Raw genomic sequence first — 17,784 nt, 5'->3', positions numbered from 1 at the left:
ATTCTCCTGCCTCAGCCTCCCAAGCAGCTGGGACTACAAGCGCTCGCCGCCACGCCCGGCTAATTTTTTTGCATTTTTAGTAGAGACAGGGTTTCACCATGTTAGCCAGGATGGTCTCGGTCTCCTGACCTTGTGATCCACCCGTCTCAGCCTCCCAAAGTGCTGGGATTACAGGCTTGAGCCATCGCGCCCGGCGAGGCTTATTTTTCATTGAGTTCCTGGTGCTTTCTCTTCTGCTGTTCTTTGTGCTTGGAATTAATGACCTTCTTTTCACCCCCGCCCCCCACCCCTACCTCCCTCCACGGAGTGGCTAACCTCAGGGAGTTTGCTTCATTCTTGTTTTCTTTTTGTTTTTTTTTGACGGAGTCTCACTCTGTCGCCCAGGCTGGAGTGCAGTGGCGTGATCTCGGCTCACTGCAACATTTGCCCCCCAGGTTTAAGCAGTTCTCTGCCTCAGCCTCTTGAGTAGCTGGAATTACAGGCGTGTGTCACCACACCTGGCTAATTTTTTGTATTTTTAGCAGAGATGGGGTGTCACCATCTTGGCCAGGCTGGTCTTGAACTCCTGACCTTGTGATCTACCTGCCTTGGCCTCCCAAAGTGCTGGGATTACAGGCATGAGCCATCGCACCCGGCCAGCTTCATTCTTTTGAGGAGAAAAATGATAAACGATAATAGAAAGTAATACCAACAAAACAACCATATAAATCTAAGTAGTTAACAATGTATTCATAAGAAGAAGAGGTCACTTCTGGCTAAGCTTATTTGAAACTGGGCCTTAGAAGAATTTTGGAAGTTGGTGGCCAGGCACAGTGGCTCACACCTATAACCCCAGCACTTTGGGAAGCTGAGGTGGGGCGGAACACTTGAGCCCTGGAGTTTGAGACCAGCTTGGCCAACTCTACAAAAAACAAAAATTAGCCATGGGGAGCGACGTGAATCTGTAGTTGCAGCTACTTGGGAGGCTGAGTTGGGAGGGCTGCTTGAGCCTGGGAGGTCAAGGCTGCAGTGAGCCATGATCGTGCTACTGCACTCCAACCTGGGTGACAGAGTGAGACCCTGTCTTTAATAAAAGAAAATTTAAAAAGGGGATTTTAAAGGTAGTAAAGGATTACTGGGATATTCTTGGAAGCGGGGGAACAGCATGAGCAAAGGTAATGAGGAGAGAAAACACTGAGGTATGTTTGCGGAACAGCTGCTAGGTCCACATGTGGATATCTGTGTAAAAGAGTTATGGGAAGTTGGGGCCAGATTGTTATGAGAATTTTCCACTTTGAAACTATGTGAGTCTGAAACTGTGTTGAATGCTATAAAGGAAAGGGACAGAATTCTGTAAGAACATTAACCAGGTAACCTGACTGAGTTAGTGTACTCAAAGAAGACTTCCCTATTTCTGAACCGTCTGAACTACAGACTTCCTCCCATTCAAGTCTTTTCAAATCTTCTTAATGTTAGGCCTTCCTTTCCTTCTTGGTTGTTACCATCACTATTTCAGACTCTTGTAGTGTCAATTTGGTATTCATAAAACAGCCTCTAAATTGGTCTATCTTACATCCCCTTTCAAATTATTTACTCTTCATTTAGATTGATTTTTATATGTCTGTTTCCTCCCTTTAACATTTTGTGCAGTTTAAAGTGTTTTTATAACTTCTTATTCTTTTTTTTTTTTTTTTGAGACGGAGTCTCGCTCTTTCGCCCAGGCTGGAGTGCAGTGGCCGGATCTTAGCTCACTGCAAGCTCCGCCTCCCGGGTTTACGCCATTCTCCTGCCTCAGCCTCCCGAGTAGCTGGGACTACAGGCGCCCGCCACCTTGCCTAGCTTGTTTTTTGTATTTTTTAGTAGAGACGGGGTTTCACTGCGTTAGCCAGGATGGTCTTGATCTCCTGACCTCGTGATCTGCCCGTCTTGGCCTCCCAAAGTGCTGGAATTACAGGCTTGAGCCACCGCGCCCGGCCTACTTCTTATTCTTTGTAAGATTAAGTATAAACTTCAGTTTAGCCCTTAAAACTAAAACATTATTGTTTGAACACTAGTTGCTGAGTTTGGATGCCAGTATGCTCAGTAGGCACTGGGCACATTTATATAATGTCCTTATTTGTGAGAGGTTACATGTATAATTTCTAATAGGTTTGCATTACCAATATGGTTTGTAATAATTAACAGGTACCAAACCGTTGTTCCTCATATTTATTGATGATGAACAAGACAGTCTCTATAGACAGAGCATGTATTTTGGATCAAGAATTGACAAGTAAACAGGGCCTCTCTACATATGGCATGAGAGTGGTAAACTGAGTTAAAGAGGATAGCACATAAAAGGGTAACTTTTTTTAATGTTAGGAGTGGATTAAGGAAAATATCCCAAAGGTTGTGACATCAGAGTTGAGAACTGAATGAGTTGGAGTTAGCTAGTAAAAGGCTGGGATGGGAGGGGGGAGAAGAGCTTCCTGGAAAATGGAGAGTTGGTTAAAAGATTGGTTACAGTTGTCATGCTAAGGAGTTGGGACCTCCGAGTGCAGTAGGTGATCATGGAAAAGTTTAAGCACAAGTGTGGCATCATTAGATTTATATTTTAGAATGGTCACTGGCAATAGTGAGGATAATGACTTGGAGAGGATAATATTGGAGGCGGGGAGAAAAGTTAAGAGTCTCTTGCAGACTCTGAATTAGAGTGGTAATAGGGACTAAGACATTTTAAGGTGTTAAGATTGACAGGACTTGGTAAATAGATTGGATGTGAACAAGAAGATGGTGTAGCAGCTTCTGGCATTGATGGGTGATTAGGTGGATGGAAGGTTTGGAGAGAGTTGATGTGTTAGGTTTGAGTATGTTGAGTTGATGACTCCTGGGACATAAAGGAGGGGTGTTTAGTAGATATGGATTTGGAGTTTAGGAGACCAAGGTTAGGCTGGAAATAAAGATTTGGAAATTGTTAATTTAGAGATGGCGTTTTGAAGTTATGAGTGAGTAAGATCACTCAGGAAGACTGAGCTGAGTGAAAGCAGGATTGCTTTAGACTTAGGATTCAGTGATACTGTTTCTCTTCTGTCATAGAGTTTATCTCTACTTTTTTTTCCTTTTTTAAAAATTAAATTAAATTTTTAAATTTTAATTTTAATTTTTAGACAGGGTCATGCTCTTTCGCCCAGGCTGGAGGCTTGATCTGCTGGGCTCAAGCCATCCTCCCACCTCAGCCTCCTGAGTAGCCTCCCAAAGTGCTGGGATTACAGGAAGTAAAGTAACTTTTATTTTTAAACTTTTAAGAACATTGACTGCATTGAGTATTTGGAGAAGTACTCTGGAATTTGATTAGATATATGTTCAAGGAATGGTATTAAGAATGAGTTTTCAGTAATTGTTCTTTATGACTGATTATGATAAACTCATATTTTATTTCACTTTCTAATGTCCACAAAAGATAGAAGACTTTTTTTTAAAAAACCATAACCGCAGATCATTTCTTCTTTTGGCTAATTTATGAATTGTCCTTTAGACACGGACAAACTTTTTTTTCTTTTTGACAGAGTAAGTTGTAGATAGCTAAACTTTGTTTTTCTATTTTTGTGCTTTTTAAAAAATTGCTTATCTGTAACTTTACTATTCCTTTTTTTTGTTTTTTTTTTTTTTTGCTTTTTTGGTTAATGTTCTGGATATGTTAAAATGGATGCTAAAAAGTATAGTCTGGGTTTTTGGCCTCAGAGTTTTGTGAGTAGCTCATTTTCCTTCTCTTCCATAAATTTCAGGAAGAATGTGTAATATGTTTTCATGGGCCTCACCTTTAATATGTATTTTTATGCACATATTATTTTTGAAAGGAATTTTTGAAAGAAAATAAAAACATTTTCTTTCTTTCTTTTTTTTTTTTTTTTTCTGAGGCGGAGTCTCTCTCTTTCTCCCAGACTGGAGTGAAGTGGAGTGAAGCTCACTGCAACCTCCGGGCCCACCCCGCCCCCTGCCCCGGGTTTGAGCAATTCTCCTGCCTCAGCCTCCTGAGTAGCTGGAATTACAGGTGCCCACCACCACACCTGGCCAATTTTTGTATTTTTAGTAGAGACGGGGTTTCACCGTGTTGGCCAGGCTGGTCTCGGCTTCCTGACCTAAGGCGATCTGCCCACCTCGGCTTCCCAAAGTGCTGGGATTACAGGCATGAGCCACCGTGCCCAGCCAAAACATTTTTAAAAACTTGCTTTTGCTACTGTAGTAACTTTGTAAATGTTACTTTAAATCATAAAACTTAAATTTTAATCATAATAATGTGTTCTGAAGATAATGATCATAATGATCTCTAAGTTTTTTTTTTTTTTTTTTGAGACGGAGTCTCGCTCTGTCACCCAGGCTGGAGTGCAGTGGCTGGATCTCAGCTCACTGCAAGCTCTGCCTCCCGGGTTTACGCCATTCTCCTGGCTCAGCCTCCCGAGTAGCTGGGACTACAGGTGCCCGCCACCTCGCCTGGCTAGTTTTTTGTATTTTTTAGTAGAGATGGGGTTTCACCGTGTTAGCCAGGATAGTCTCGATCTCCTGACCTCGTGATCCGCCCGTCTCGGCCTCCCAAAGTGCTGGGATTACAGGCTTGAGCCACCGCGCCCGGCCAGTGATCTCTAAGTTTTATGGAAAGTTAGCAGTTCTACTTTACATAGACTAAAGGATGCTTTTGTTGTGAAATTGTTTCTCTTTTCTATAACTAGTAGAATAATTAAGTGAAAGTGTTCCATTCTGTGTAGAAAAGAAAGGGTTGCTATCATTAATAGGCTTCTGATGGAATTTTAAAAAATATTTAGGCAAGCTGTCATTGCAAGACTTGAATAACTTTTTGCTGTAACCTATTTTTTTCTTTTTAATATTTCTCTGTAAGAAATCATTCCTAGGGCTTTTTTTTTTTTTTTTTTAGACGACGGAGTTTTTCTCTGTCGTGCAGGCTGGAGTGCAGTGGTGCGATCTCTGCTCACTACAACCTCAGCCCCGTGGCGTTCAAGTGATTCTCCTGCCTCAGTCTCCCGAGTAGCTGGGATTACAGGCGCCTACCACCATGCCTGGTTAATTTTTGTTTTTAGTGGAGACAGGGTTTCACCATGTTGGCCGGACTGGTCTTGAACTCCTGGCCTCAAGTGGTCTGCCTGCCGTGGCCTCCCAAAGTGTTGAGATTACAGGTGTGAGCCACCATGCTTGGCCACCTAGGACTTTTAGAACTTTTGTGTACATCTTTTTAAAAACCTGTTTCTGTCTAAAACTTATCAATCAGGACTGAAATATGATAACCTTAATTTTCTTGTGCCCTCTGCAAGATGTTTATTTTTACCTTAAGATAGGGGAATCAGGCTGGATGCAACGGCTCACAACTGTAATCCCAGCACTTTGGGAGGCCGAGGTGGGTGGATCATGAGGTCAGGAGATCGAGACCATCCTGGCTAACACAGTGAAACCCTGTCTCTACTAAAAATACAAAAAATTAGCTGGGCGTGGTGACATGCACCTGTAGTCCCAGCTACTTGGGAGGCTGAGGCAGGAGAATCGCTTGAACCCAGGAGGCACAGGTTGCTGAGATCGCGCCGTTGCACTCCAGCCTGGGCGACAGAGTGAGACTCTGTCTCAAAAAAACAAAGAACAACAGCAAAAAAGATTGGGGAATCTTAGGAGAAAAGAGCATCCTAGGAGAAAAGGGAATCCTTAAGAAAAGAGACATCTTAATCGCAAATACTGAATAATCTTATTTGTAGCCTTAAATTTTATTGTTACTTGGAGAAGAATCTCTTATGATATGCTCAGGGCCCTAGAGAGTTGACACTGTCATATTCCAAGTTCTTAAGGATGACTTGGGTGAATATTTAAGGTCACAATTCTCAGATTTTATATATGGCACAGAACTGGAAAGGGGGTATTAAGGTGATGAAGAGGAATTCATATCATCTGTTGGGCACTTACTTGGTGTCATTAACTGTACTTGCATAGGGGTTATGGAGATGAGTATTTATCCTTGAAAAACTCAAAGTCTATGGGAGGACATAAACTGGAAAATCAATGATATACCACATTTTGTAATAATTGTACGATAGAGGGGTATAGGAAACAGTTTTTCAAAAGGGATTTGAAAGGCTGGAATGAAGAGCTGAAAAACATGAAGTTTAATGGCATGAAACGTTAAGTTCTGCTTTTAAATTAACAAAAATTGTATTCGAGGATAAGGTAGTTTGACTTTATACTGTAGCCATTTATGTGAAAAAGATAGAATAACGGTTTTAGTTAACATAAGCAACAGGATGATGTGGATGCAGCCCCCTCCCTGCTGAAACGAAAGAATAACACATATCATACATCCCCTCTTGTCCAAATAAAACAAACCTAAAATGTGAATGACTTTTTAGGTTATATTGGTAAAAATATGTTCATATTAAGAGGAATAGTAATACTGCTGTGTTTGGGACCAGTCACACCATATCTAGATTATTTCATTCACTTCTGAGTACTATGAACTGCAGAATGCTTGAGAAGGATCAGGAGTGGGAAGAGGTCTAGCTAGTTGAAGGAAAGGAGTCCTTTTAACACATTTTAAGCATTTTAGGAGTCGATTCTGGTATACCAAGAGAATGAAATTTTAGAACCATTGGGCAGACTTTAAAGGGAACTTTCAATTCCTAGAGCCTTTCACTAATGGGGCAGCTTTTAAAGGTTGTAAACTCTTAGAAGTGTTATATAGCAGAGGCTGGGAGACCGTCAGTCAAGAAAGTTGGAGTAAAACTTCACATATTAGATGGAGTTTTAGACAAGAAGAAGATCTTTGAGTTCTATTTATGATACTCTGTTACTGTTATTTCCAAAAACATTTTCATACTATCTGATAGTGTCTCTAGTTGTTATTACTGTGTAGCATTGTGTGACCATTGGCATTTGCCTTTTGAGTCTGAGCTCCACTACTTGCTAGCTCTGTTAGGGTGAGTAGGTTACAACTGTTACTCTGAAATAGTTCTGTACCATCCCTCTAGGACTTTTCCTTAATCTCTGTTCTAGGACCCAGACTGAAGCTGTAATTTAGACTGTTTAGTTTAGAGGATGCATTCTTCTCACTTTTTGTTTTGTTAATACATGTTTCTTCTTTTAGGCTTTTCAGCTTTCTCTCAGATAGGGTATACTGTTTCTTTCATTGCCTTTTGTCTTATCTGAAACTTAGATCATCTAATTGCAAATGCAGTGTTTTGTTTGTTTTGATAAGGGGACAGTTAGGAAAGAATAATCATCTTTTAGAATTTAATAGACTTAAAACTTCTTAAAGCCCTACTTAGTATTTTTAAATTCTAGATTTTATTTGAAAAGTGAATGATATTGTTCTCATGATCAAGTACAGTCTAATTTTTAAAAGACTTACCTCTTTGTAGAATATTGAACATGGCCGGTAGTGTCTCTTTGCAGTATTTCTTGGTCCTGTCTCTTATATTTCCACTGCACAGTTCCTTCTTACCTTACATGTAGATAAATCCTGCTCATTGCCATATCTTTTAGCTAGAAGGTTTATTTCTTAGTTTTTTTCTTATTTCAGCCATCCTATTGGTGGTTACTTCAGTAACTTCCTTAAGCACTATTTCAGTTACATCTTTACTGCCTCTAAAATATGCATGTATTCCACTACCTGCTCACATTATACTGTATAAATTCCTTGACTGTCATTTAGTGCCCCCGTCACTCGTTTCCTGTCCCTGTCTCAGTGTAATATATACTCAGCCCTGGCTGAGCTTGTGATAAGACGTTGTATTAGTTAGTTGTGAGCTCTGGAGTCAGGTCAGATTTGAGCCCTATCTCCATCACGTATTTACTGTGTGATTTTAGATGTAATGTCAGTTTTCTTATCTATACAGTGAGAATAATAATACTCTGTCTTGTGGGTTCATGTGAGGATTAAATAAGATAATCATGCTTACTATAATTAGTATATTACTGGTACATTATAAGTATTTAATATATATTATGTTTTGTCATTTTTACTCTATCAACCCATGTAAATGACACTAAAAGTTATGGTTGAAAACATTGCTAATACAGAAAGATTTCACTAACTGTGTGGATTGTACTTCTTCAACTATAGAAGAATGAGAAGAAAATTTCATTTAATACCGTTACAAATTGAATTCTGAAATTTTAAGGAACCTTGAGAACCTCTAGTTAATCCCTTTTTTTTTTTTTTTTTTTTTGAAGTGAGAAAGCAGAACCTGTAAGATTGTAATTTGGTAAATTAGTGGCCATGTCAGTACCAGAATCCAAATTCTGTATATGCCAGTACCATTATATTGTATTGTACATTTACTCAGCATATGTTAGGTATTCAGTAACCTTTGGGAATTGAATTAATATGATGATTACGCGTGTTTCTGAAGACTAGTTTATTTCTATGTGTTCGTTGTTCCTTTCTTCTCTTCCTATACATACTCATTTAGGGCCTGTGCGTGGATCCAAAAAGCATTTATTGAACATCTGTGTGCAGAGCAGCCTTTTTCTTAAATAAGAGCCATATTTTCCCACCTCTGCGTAAGAAGTTTCGCAATGTGTTAGGAATTTACACTCTAAATTTTAAAATTAAACTAAGCCCTTAAAAATTTTTTTTTCCTTTTTTCTTTTTGAGACAGTGTCTCACTCTATTGCCTAGACTGGAGTTCAGTGGTATGATCACAGCTTACCACAGCCTCGAACTCCTGGGCTCAAGGGATCCTGCTGCTTCAGCCTCCTGAATTGCTGGGTCTGTAGGTGTGTACCACCAATGGGCCTGGCTAAATTTTTTTTTTTTTTTTTTTTTTTAGTAGAGATGAGGTCTTGCTGTGTTGCCCAGGCTGGTCTCAAACTCCTGGGCTCAAGTGATCCTCCTGCCTCAGCCTCCTACAGTGCTGGGATTACAGCTGTGAGCCACCATACCTGGCCTAAACTTTTTCTTTTTAGGAAAAATATTGTACTCCAATGTTACAATGTTCTGAGTTGGATTTGTTTTTTGTTTGTTTGTTTGTTTGTTTTGTTATGTTTTGTTTTTGAGACAGAGTTTTTCTCTTGTTGCCCAGGCTGGCATACAGTGGTACGATCTCAGCTCACTGCAACCTCTACCTCCTGGGCTCAAGCGATTCTCCTGCCTCAGCCTCCCAAGTAGCTGGTATTAACAGGCATGTGCCACCATGCCCGGCTAATTTTGTATTTTTAGTAGAGAGAGGGTTTCACCATGTTGCTCAGGCTGGTCTCGAACTCCTGACCTCAAGTGATCTGCCCGCCTTGGCCTCCCAAAGTGCTGGGATTACAGGCGTGAGCCTGTATTTTTTATTTTTTATTTATTTTTATTTTTTTTGAGACAGAGTCTCGCTCTGTCGCCCAGGCTGGAGTGCAGTGGCCGGATCTCAGTTCACTGCAACCTCCGCCTCCCGGGTTTAAGCCATTCTCCTGCCTCAGCCTCCCGAGTAGCTGGGGCTACAGGCGCCCGCCACCTCGCCCGGCTAGTTTTTTGTCTTTTTTAGTAGAGACAAGGTTTCACCGTGTTACCCAGGAGGGTCTCGATCTCCTGACCTCCTGATCCGCCCGTCTCGGCCTCCCAAAGTGCTGGGATTACAGGCTTGAGCCACCGCGCCCGGCCGAGCCTGTATTTTTTAATGTTTTGTTGTTGTTGTTGTTCAGGTTATCGTCCAGAAGGAGCTGTCTTAAGGATAGAAGTTTCATGAAATGTGGTAGTACATAAATAAGGATGATGTTTAAATTATCTGACAAAAATTGAAGCCATGGTGCACCATTTCAACAGTGTTTATACTTTGTTTAAAGGAGAATGGAATCTCTATTTATGTATAATTGCAATATTTTGTCACTTTGTGGGACCTCAGTGCAGCCAATAAGATGGACCTGGAGAGGTGGAAGATAAATTAACTAGAGGAGTAGGCACTACAGGTCATTTTCCAGTTATCTTATGCTGTGAAATAAATAAAAGATGAGAAATTAGGTGAAACAAGATTATGGAGAAGTATGTAACCAACCTGATTTGCTGCTTTGAATAGAAACTGTCTAACTAGGTTTTCTGCTTGAATGAGGCATTGTTGACAGATTGCTAATAGCTGCTTATTAAGAATTTCTAATGAGAAGATTTAGTAGTCATCCAAAAGTAAGTCCCATTAAATGAAGAATCTGACTTTGAAAATAATAAAATACTTTTGTTGTGTGCAAGATTTAATGTGTGCAGTTACAGAATTTGTGATTATTCATTTGCTTTTGTGGATAAAAAGCAAAAGTATAAATGAAATATTATGACATTATTAAATGCCTATTTTGTCTGTCTTCAGAATTCATTCTGGTTTACAATTCATTATAAATTGATACCAGATAAAGACTCATAATATAGAGTCTGCTTTATGACTAATCCCATAAACCACTGCAGTGGGATGTGTGAACAAGAGTAATTATGTTGTTCAACAAGAAGTACCTAATTCTTATCCACAGTATAGACATAACCTTCAATAATGGAAGGTCACAGCTAATGATACAATAAAACCAGCACTTTCTGTTCAGTTGCAAAAGCCTGTTTGCTTGTTGACGTTTTTTGAGTATTATTGTATTTATCTTTCTCAAAACAGGGCCCCTGCCTCTGTGTAGTTGGGACAGAGTTTGCACACATATGTATGTGTGTTTTTGCAAAGTTTTACATATCTGAAAAAGGGATTGAGTAAAATGTTATTGTCTTGAATGGTGAGGACTTCCCATTCCTCACTACTCTGCTCTTAGAACACTAGAAGCCAGCCTTATGCCACCAAAGCAGGAGATTGGATTGTTCCTCTCTGTCAGAAGTGATCAGACAAAAGGAAGCAAAGGGAATCCAAACAAAATAGCCAGGTTATTGCCCAGTTATTCTAGATGAAGTACCCTGGTCTGCTCACTCACGTAGATTTTTCCAATCATCTTTTTAGTGTCTTACTCTTAAATATGTATGCACAGCCCAAGGTTGCCTCTCATTTAAGGAAAGCTTCCAGCACGAAAGACAGAGACCAATGTAGGGAGAAGAAGAAAACAACATCAACACCCAATTTATATTCTCCAAAAAGAAAAATAACACAATGTAGAGGAAAAAGAAAAGAGAAATATACAGAAAATAAGAGTTCATGGAAATTAAAAATTTAATGTGTTAGGAGATAAAATTGAGGAAAATCCCAGAAGATAGAGCTAAAAGACAAGAGATGTAAAAATGCACAAGGAAAAAGAAAACAGAGTAAAGGAAAATTAGATAATCAGTCTAGGAAGACCAGTGTCTGAATAATAAGTATATAAGAAAGAGAATGCAAGGGCCGGGCGCGGTGGCTCAAGTCTGTAATCCCAGCACTTTGAGAGGCCAAGACGGGCGGATCACGAGGTCAGGAGATCGAGACCATCCTGGCTAACATGGTGAAACCCCCTCTCTACTAAAAATACAAAAAATTAGTCGGGCGAGGTGGTGGGCGCCTGTAGTCCCAGCTACTCGGGAGGCTGAGGCAGGAGAATGGCGTGAACCCGGGAGGCGGAGCTTGCAGTGAGCTGAGATCCAGCCACTGAACTCCAGCCTGGGCGACAGAGCAAGACTCTGTCTCAAAAAAAAAAAAAAAAAAAAGAGAATGCAAAGACATGGAAGGAAGATTATTGTAAGAAAACTTCCCAGAACTGAAAGACATACATCTCTAAGTTTAAAAGACTCGACAGTTATCAGTTTATGCAGTTAAAAAAAAGAAAAGACCAACCCCAAGGCACAACATTGTAAAATTTCAGAACACGTTAAGACAAGCTGCTATGATTCCAGATGGGCATATATAGTTGACTATGAAGGATTATGGGTCAGACTGGTACTAGGCTTCTTAACACTGGAAGCCAGAAAATAAGGAAAGGCCTTCAAAATATTGACAGAACATGATTTCCTGCCCAGAACTGTGTACTGAGCCAAAGTCAGTAGTAAGGGTAAATGAAGATTTTAAAAATACAATGCAAGGAATAAAAACATCGTGCCCCCTTCTCAGAAAGCTGCTGGAGGAAATACCCCACAAAAAAAGAGAAAACCGAGAAAGGAGAAGTAGTGGGATAAGGAAATGGGATCCAGTATAAAAGAGAGACAAGGGAATTCCCGGGATAAGCTAAAGGGAAATTCCATGATCATAATTGTGCACCAGGCCTAGAGAGCCTACAGTCCATATTGGAACACGGTGGAGGGCTACAGGAAATAAATTAAAACTGATTTACCTGATATATTTGAATATATTGAGAAGAAAGTTAATACTTTTAGCTGTTTGCAGATGAATTAGCAGTAGGTACCTAGAAACCTAAGCAAATGGAAAAATGGTGTAATTATTAACTGTAAGGAAAGGAAAGTTATACAGAAAAGGAAGAGTAATCATGATGTACTTTTGACTCAGCTGTGAATATTATTTACAGCCATAGTAATAATGTAAGTACTGACAATTGATTCAACCAAAAATTATGATAGAAAGATGAAGGAGAGGAGATGTAACAGAACTAAACCATTGTATTTTATAATAGGAAGTCAGTAAAGTCCTCAAAGAAAAAATTAAACAGCTGCATAGACCTACTACATAGAATATAGAGGAAAAAATGCCAGAAGAACTAGCTAAAAAGATTTGAAAGTGGTTGCCTCAGGGATTTGAAAATTGTGGGGTATGTAAAAGGGGGAAGGAACTGCTGTTGTTTTGGTACAACTTTTTGGTTTTTTAAATTGTGTTCATGTCTGTCAGATTAAAAAAATTAGTTTTAAGAGGTTGCTCCTTACAGAATGCTCTTGTGTTCAAAATATATACCATTCTGCGGCATTCTAAATCCCCTAGGATTCTGAGAACTCTATCAATTGCAGACGTAGAGTGAGCGGAATGCTATGAAATTGCTGAGGAAGTAATGATTTCTAATAGTACTAGTGGTTGATGTAATCCTTACTTGTAAATATTCATTTTGTTTTAGTGCTAACAAATGGAGATTTTTAAACACCTTAAATAAATGCAGATTAAAATATATTTCATTTCAACATCTCAAATGTATTAGTGTTTAGTTTTCCTCAGTGTTGTCAACACTTTTCATTGTGAATTGACTGCTTTATGCTTCTTTGCAGTTTTTCTGTTGAAAGATGCTTCAGTGTTTCCCGCCCCCTTCTTTTATTTCATTTAAAAAAATACTGCATGCTTATCACAGTCCTTAAGAGTATGCAACAGCTGTTCCAATAATAGCAATAGATACCACCTGATTTTTCATAATACCTGATTATAGGTTGCAATGGTTAATTTGAATCCACACACATTCTTTTCTTATCTTAATCACCTGTTTTTAAAAGCCAAAATGTTGAAGCTTGAAATGGAGATTGAGTTAAATAAATGGAGATTGAGTTAAATAAATTAATCTTCAAATAGGTTTTTCTGTTTTCCAGTTAAAAGGCATGTGGTTCGTGTCCTCTAAAGTCAGCATATTATAGCGTGAAAGAAAGCACAGTTGGAGTAGAACCAGTTGCATGACATTCAACAAGTTTCTTAACCTAAGTCTTATTTTCCCACCTGATAAACAAGAACAGTACCTGCCTGATAATTATGACAATTGATGATGAATCCTGTAAAAAAAAACAAAAACACCCAGTTACTCAGGAGGCCGAGGCAAGATCACTTGAGCCTAGATGTTTGAGAACAGTCTGGGCAACATAGCAAGATCCTGTCTCTTAACAAACAAAACTAAAAAGCTTGGCTTGCTGATCGCAGCTACTATTTGAGTACCTACTATGTACCAAGTATTGTTATTGCTGCTGCTATTCTTTGTTTCAGAGAGACAAAAAATATAATTGAGGGCTCTCAAGTTTATTGTTGTGTCATAAACTTTTTTTGGATCGTCAAGCAAGAGATTTTATGAGAAATATCAACATATTCTTCTACAAAAATAGGAAAATAATATATCTGCATTGCGTCTAAATCTTCATACCTGTAGAATAAAGTCAAAAGCTGCCATCAATGCAGAGCTTACAGTAGTCACTGAGTTTTGCTGGTTTGTTTTTGATTTAGGATAATGGAGTTGAAATAGTTCTCTTTAAAATTTATACTTTTTTTTCCTGTAAAATGCAGTACATTTGACCCATGCCAACTTAAATTTATTTTTAACCTCTAATCCTTGAAGTTTCATGTTATTTATTTAAAAGCAGTTTACTTATTAATAGTACATTTCTGTTTGAAGTCCCTGTTCCTTTTTAAATAATAAAAGTCTTTAGAAATATTTTGTACTCTTTTGGTGAGTAGGGAGAAATTGATATCCTGCTGATATTATAGTTAGTAATTATTTATAATCTTTGATAACATCTAAAAAGAGAAACATTTCTAAGATTTGGGTAGAATTTGTTTTTAAGGTTTACATTATATCTTTGCATGCCTCTATAGAACATGAATTTGAGCATTCATTTGGATAAGTTATCACTCTAGATGCTACCTCCCACCCTTTCTTCTGGTCTCCTTTCTTGTTTGTTCATTTGTTTGTTCATTCATTCATTCATTGTGCAGGCGTTTGAAGAGTTTCCACTATAAGGCCCTAGTCTTAGAAGCTGAGGGTAATGTGGTTGTGTACCATGGAGAACCCTGAGTTGGTTATAGAATCACTTGTGTAAACAGAAAATTACAGTAAAGCAAGATAAATGCTAAAATACAGATACGAAAAGTGGCTATTAAAAATAGAGTAAAAATCATCCTACCAGGTCTAATGGGCAAAGGCTAACAAAAGCTGACCCCTGAGGAAAGAGTTTTCCAAGCCAGAGAAGTAGAGGAAGGACTTGTATTTCTTTGATTAACCAGCTATGTTGCTTATAAAGCTCTTTATATACTTTTCTCCTCAGTATTTTATTTTTTGCTTAATGTTTTTGCCACTTGCAAAGAATTGGCTGGTGTCATCATCATGAGTGGTGGTGAGTTAGGGAAAGCAGCATAGCTTTTGTGTATTTGGTATGAGGTGAAGGAATCAGTTGGGGAAATAGAGAGCAAATGGTAAGCTTACATGTGTCTTTTTATCCTAATACTCCCTGTCAGTGGTGATGCAGTCTTTTAGGATTCTGCTAATAGCTCTGTGATCTTGGGTAAGTGATTTCTTCTCTTTGGATTCCATTTTCCACCACTTTGAAATGGGAGGATTGGTATTAGATGGGCATTTCCTATTAGTAGGTGGGGAAAAAGGAGAAACAGTGACCAAATAAGTTTGTGAACACAGGTAAACAAAGTTAAAGAGATTTCTTTACTGCAGCCTCATACATTATGGCATATGAATTGGATTGCTGGACTTCTAACTTGGCCATGCAAGTTAAGTGAGAGTCAGTAATATGAGTCCAGCTCTGTCTTTTTCCTAATGGTGTAGTGGAAAGAGCATGGGCTTTAGAATCAGACATATCTGGGTTTGAATCCTGAGTACTCCTTAGTAGCTTTATGGCTTTATAAATTATCTAACCTTTCTGAACTTGTCTCCTCATATGTAAATCAGGCAGGATAATGCCTTGGGGAGTTGTAAAGATTATGACATTCCATATGAAAATATCAAATAGAATATCTGATATATAATTGGTCAAAAAAGGTATAACTTAAGTCTACAAATTCCAGAGTTAGTATAGAATGTAACACTTGATAATAGCTATTGATACCCTGCCTACATCTGGTGTTTGAGGTGGACTGTTTGTTGTTTCATATATACTTACAATTTTTCCCCAAGAAAACAAAATATTCTTGAGGGCACATCATTATGTTTTACCATCTACATAGCATTCGACATTCTCCTGGAGACTCAATAAGTGCTTGATAAATACCTGACAGTTTCATCAAAACAGTGGAATAAAGTGAGGTGTGGTTTTCCCTGGTGTATAGTTTATCCTATATTTCTTATAACCAAGGGTAGAAGTCAATGAATTTATGAATATTAATTTTAAATTTCTTTGGTTACTTATGTTAAATGATTAAATTTGAAGTTTGAAATAATTAGGATTATAAGTGAACTGGCATTTATTTACTTGAGTAAACCATAGGAAGGGGGTTATAATAAAGTGTCATTTAATAGTGTAAATTATATTATTGGAATACTAATGTTTTACATTTTGTTTTTCCTCTAAGCAAATGGTTATGAGCCTTAGAGTTTCTGAACTCCAAGTACTGTTGGGCTACGCTGGGAGGAACAAGCACGGACGCAAACACGAACTTCTCACAAAAGCCCTGCATTTGCTAAAGGCTGGCTGTAGTCCTGCTGTACAAATGAAAATTAAGGAACTCTATAGGCGGCGGTTCCCGCAGAAAATCATGACGCCTGCAGACTTGTCCATCCCCAACGTACATTCAAGTCCTATGCCAGCAACTTTGTCTCCATCTACCATTCCACAACTCACTTACGATGGTCACCCTGCATCATCGCCATTGCTCCCTGTTTCTCTTCTGGGACCTAAACATGAACTGGAACTCCCACATCTTACGTCAGCTCTTCACCCAGTCCATCCGGATATAAAACTTCAAAAATTACCATTTTATGATTTACTGGATGAACTGATAAAACCCACCAGTCTAGGTAAGATTATTGTATGATGGTATTTGGTTACTTTTGCAGGATGAATTTTCATTTTAGACTTTTACTTTGTCCCAGTTTATTATTCATAATGAAATTTTCATTTGATAGTAACAGCTGGATAATAATGAAGATCTTTCAAATTTAGATAAAATCAAACGTATAAAAGCTATCTTTCAGAGGAAAAAAGGTAGTATATTGATGGTTATTGACACAGTAAATATTAAAAAGTTTCAAGAATATAAACTTCCAAAGAGTAGTCTTTTAGAAGATTGATTAATATTCTTTTTTTTTTTTTTTTGAGGCAGAGTCTCTCTCTGTCGCCCAGGCTGGAGTGCAGTGGCCAGTTCTCAGCTCACTGCAAACTCCGCCTCCTGGGTTCACGCCATTCTCCTGCCTCAGCCTCCCCAGTAGCTGGGACTACAGGCGCCCGCCACCTCGTCCGGCTAGTTTTTTGTATTTTTTAGTAGAGATGGGGTTTCACTGTGTTAGCCAGGATAGTCTCGATCTGCTGACCTCGTGATCCATCCGTCTCGGCCTCCCAAAGTGCTGGGATTACAGGCTTGAGCCACTGCGCCCGGCAATTGATTAATATTCTATAATATCTCTTATAAATTAGAAAATTAAAACCAAATAAGTCACTACAATCTCTGATTAGTTCTTAATTTTCAGGGATTGATGATCTCTAAAACAAATCACTTACTAGTTTTGATTATTTAAATGAGTGAATGGTTTTAATGATTATAAAAGGAGACTTGAGCTTTGATGTGTATGGTAGTTAAATTTCAGCTGATTTTTTTCAAGCAGAGAAGTGCATGCTTTACAAGCATGCACATGCACATGCACACTCTTGATTACAGTTATATAATATAAATGCTTGAAATTTATTTTGCTCTGTTCTATCATTTGATTTGTAGTCTAGCATATAGAATTCAATATATTAATCAACTTGTAATTTTAATTGCTATAATGCTACATTATTTACTTAATGTAGAATAAAACTCAACTGTTGTGACCTCTGATGTCTTTGGTGTAATATATTTAAAATATCAGACTTCTAAATGCTGGTTTGTTGGCATACTATGGCTGGCAAGCTAAATCCAGTCTGTGGCCTGTTTTTGTGTGTTTCTGAGCTAAGAAATCTGAAAAATATTCCTAAAGAGTTATTAAAAAAAAAAAAAAGAAAGAAAGAAAAAGAATATGTACAGAGACCACATGTGCCTGCAAAGCGCAAAATATTTACCTGTATAGTGAAAACTT

General features: G+C 38.4%; 1 protein-coding gene across 1 annotated transcript in view; it reads left to right on the top strand.

Annotated features, from left to right (window-relative positions):
* Positions 1-17,784, top strand: part of PIAS1 (protein inhibitor of activated STAT 1) — a 150,174-nt gene that overhangs the window by 16,603 nt on the left and 115,787 nt on the right. Inside the window, exon 2 of the mRNA XM_033189612.1 lies at positions 16,083-16,527. Within this exon, the coding sequence (XP_033045503.1) occupies positions 16,083-16,527 (445 nt within the window). The remainder of the gene's footprint in view (positions 1-16,082; positions 16,528-17,784) is intronic.

Source organism: Trachypithecus francoisi, unplaced genomic scaffold (genome assembly GCF_009764315.1).
Source record: "Trachypithecus francoisi isolate TF-2019V2 unplaced genomic scaffold, Tfra_2.0 Lachesis_group3, whole genome shotgun sequence".
Classification (NCBI taxonomy): Eukaryota; Metazoa; Chordata; class Mammalia; order Primates; family Cercopithecidae; genus Trachypithecus; species Trachypithecus francoisi.
This window is presented reverse-complemented; position numbering and strand designations above follow the sequence as displayed.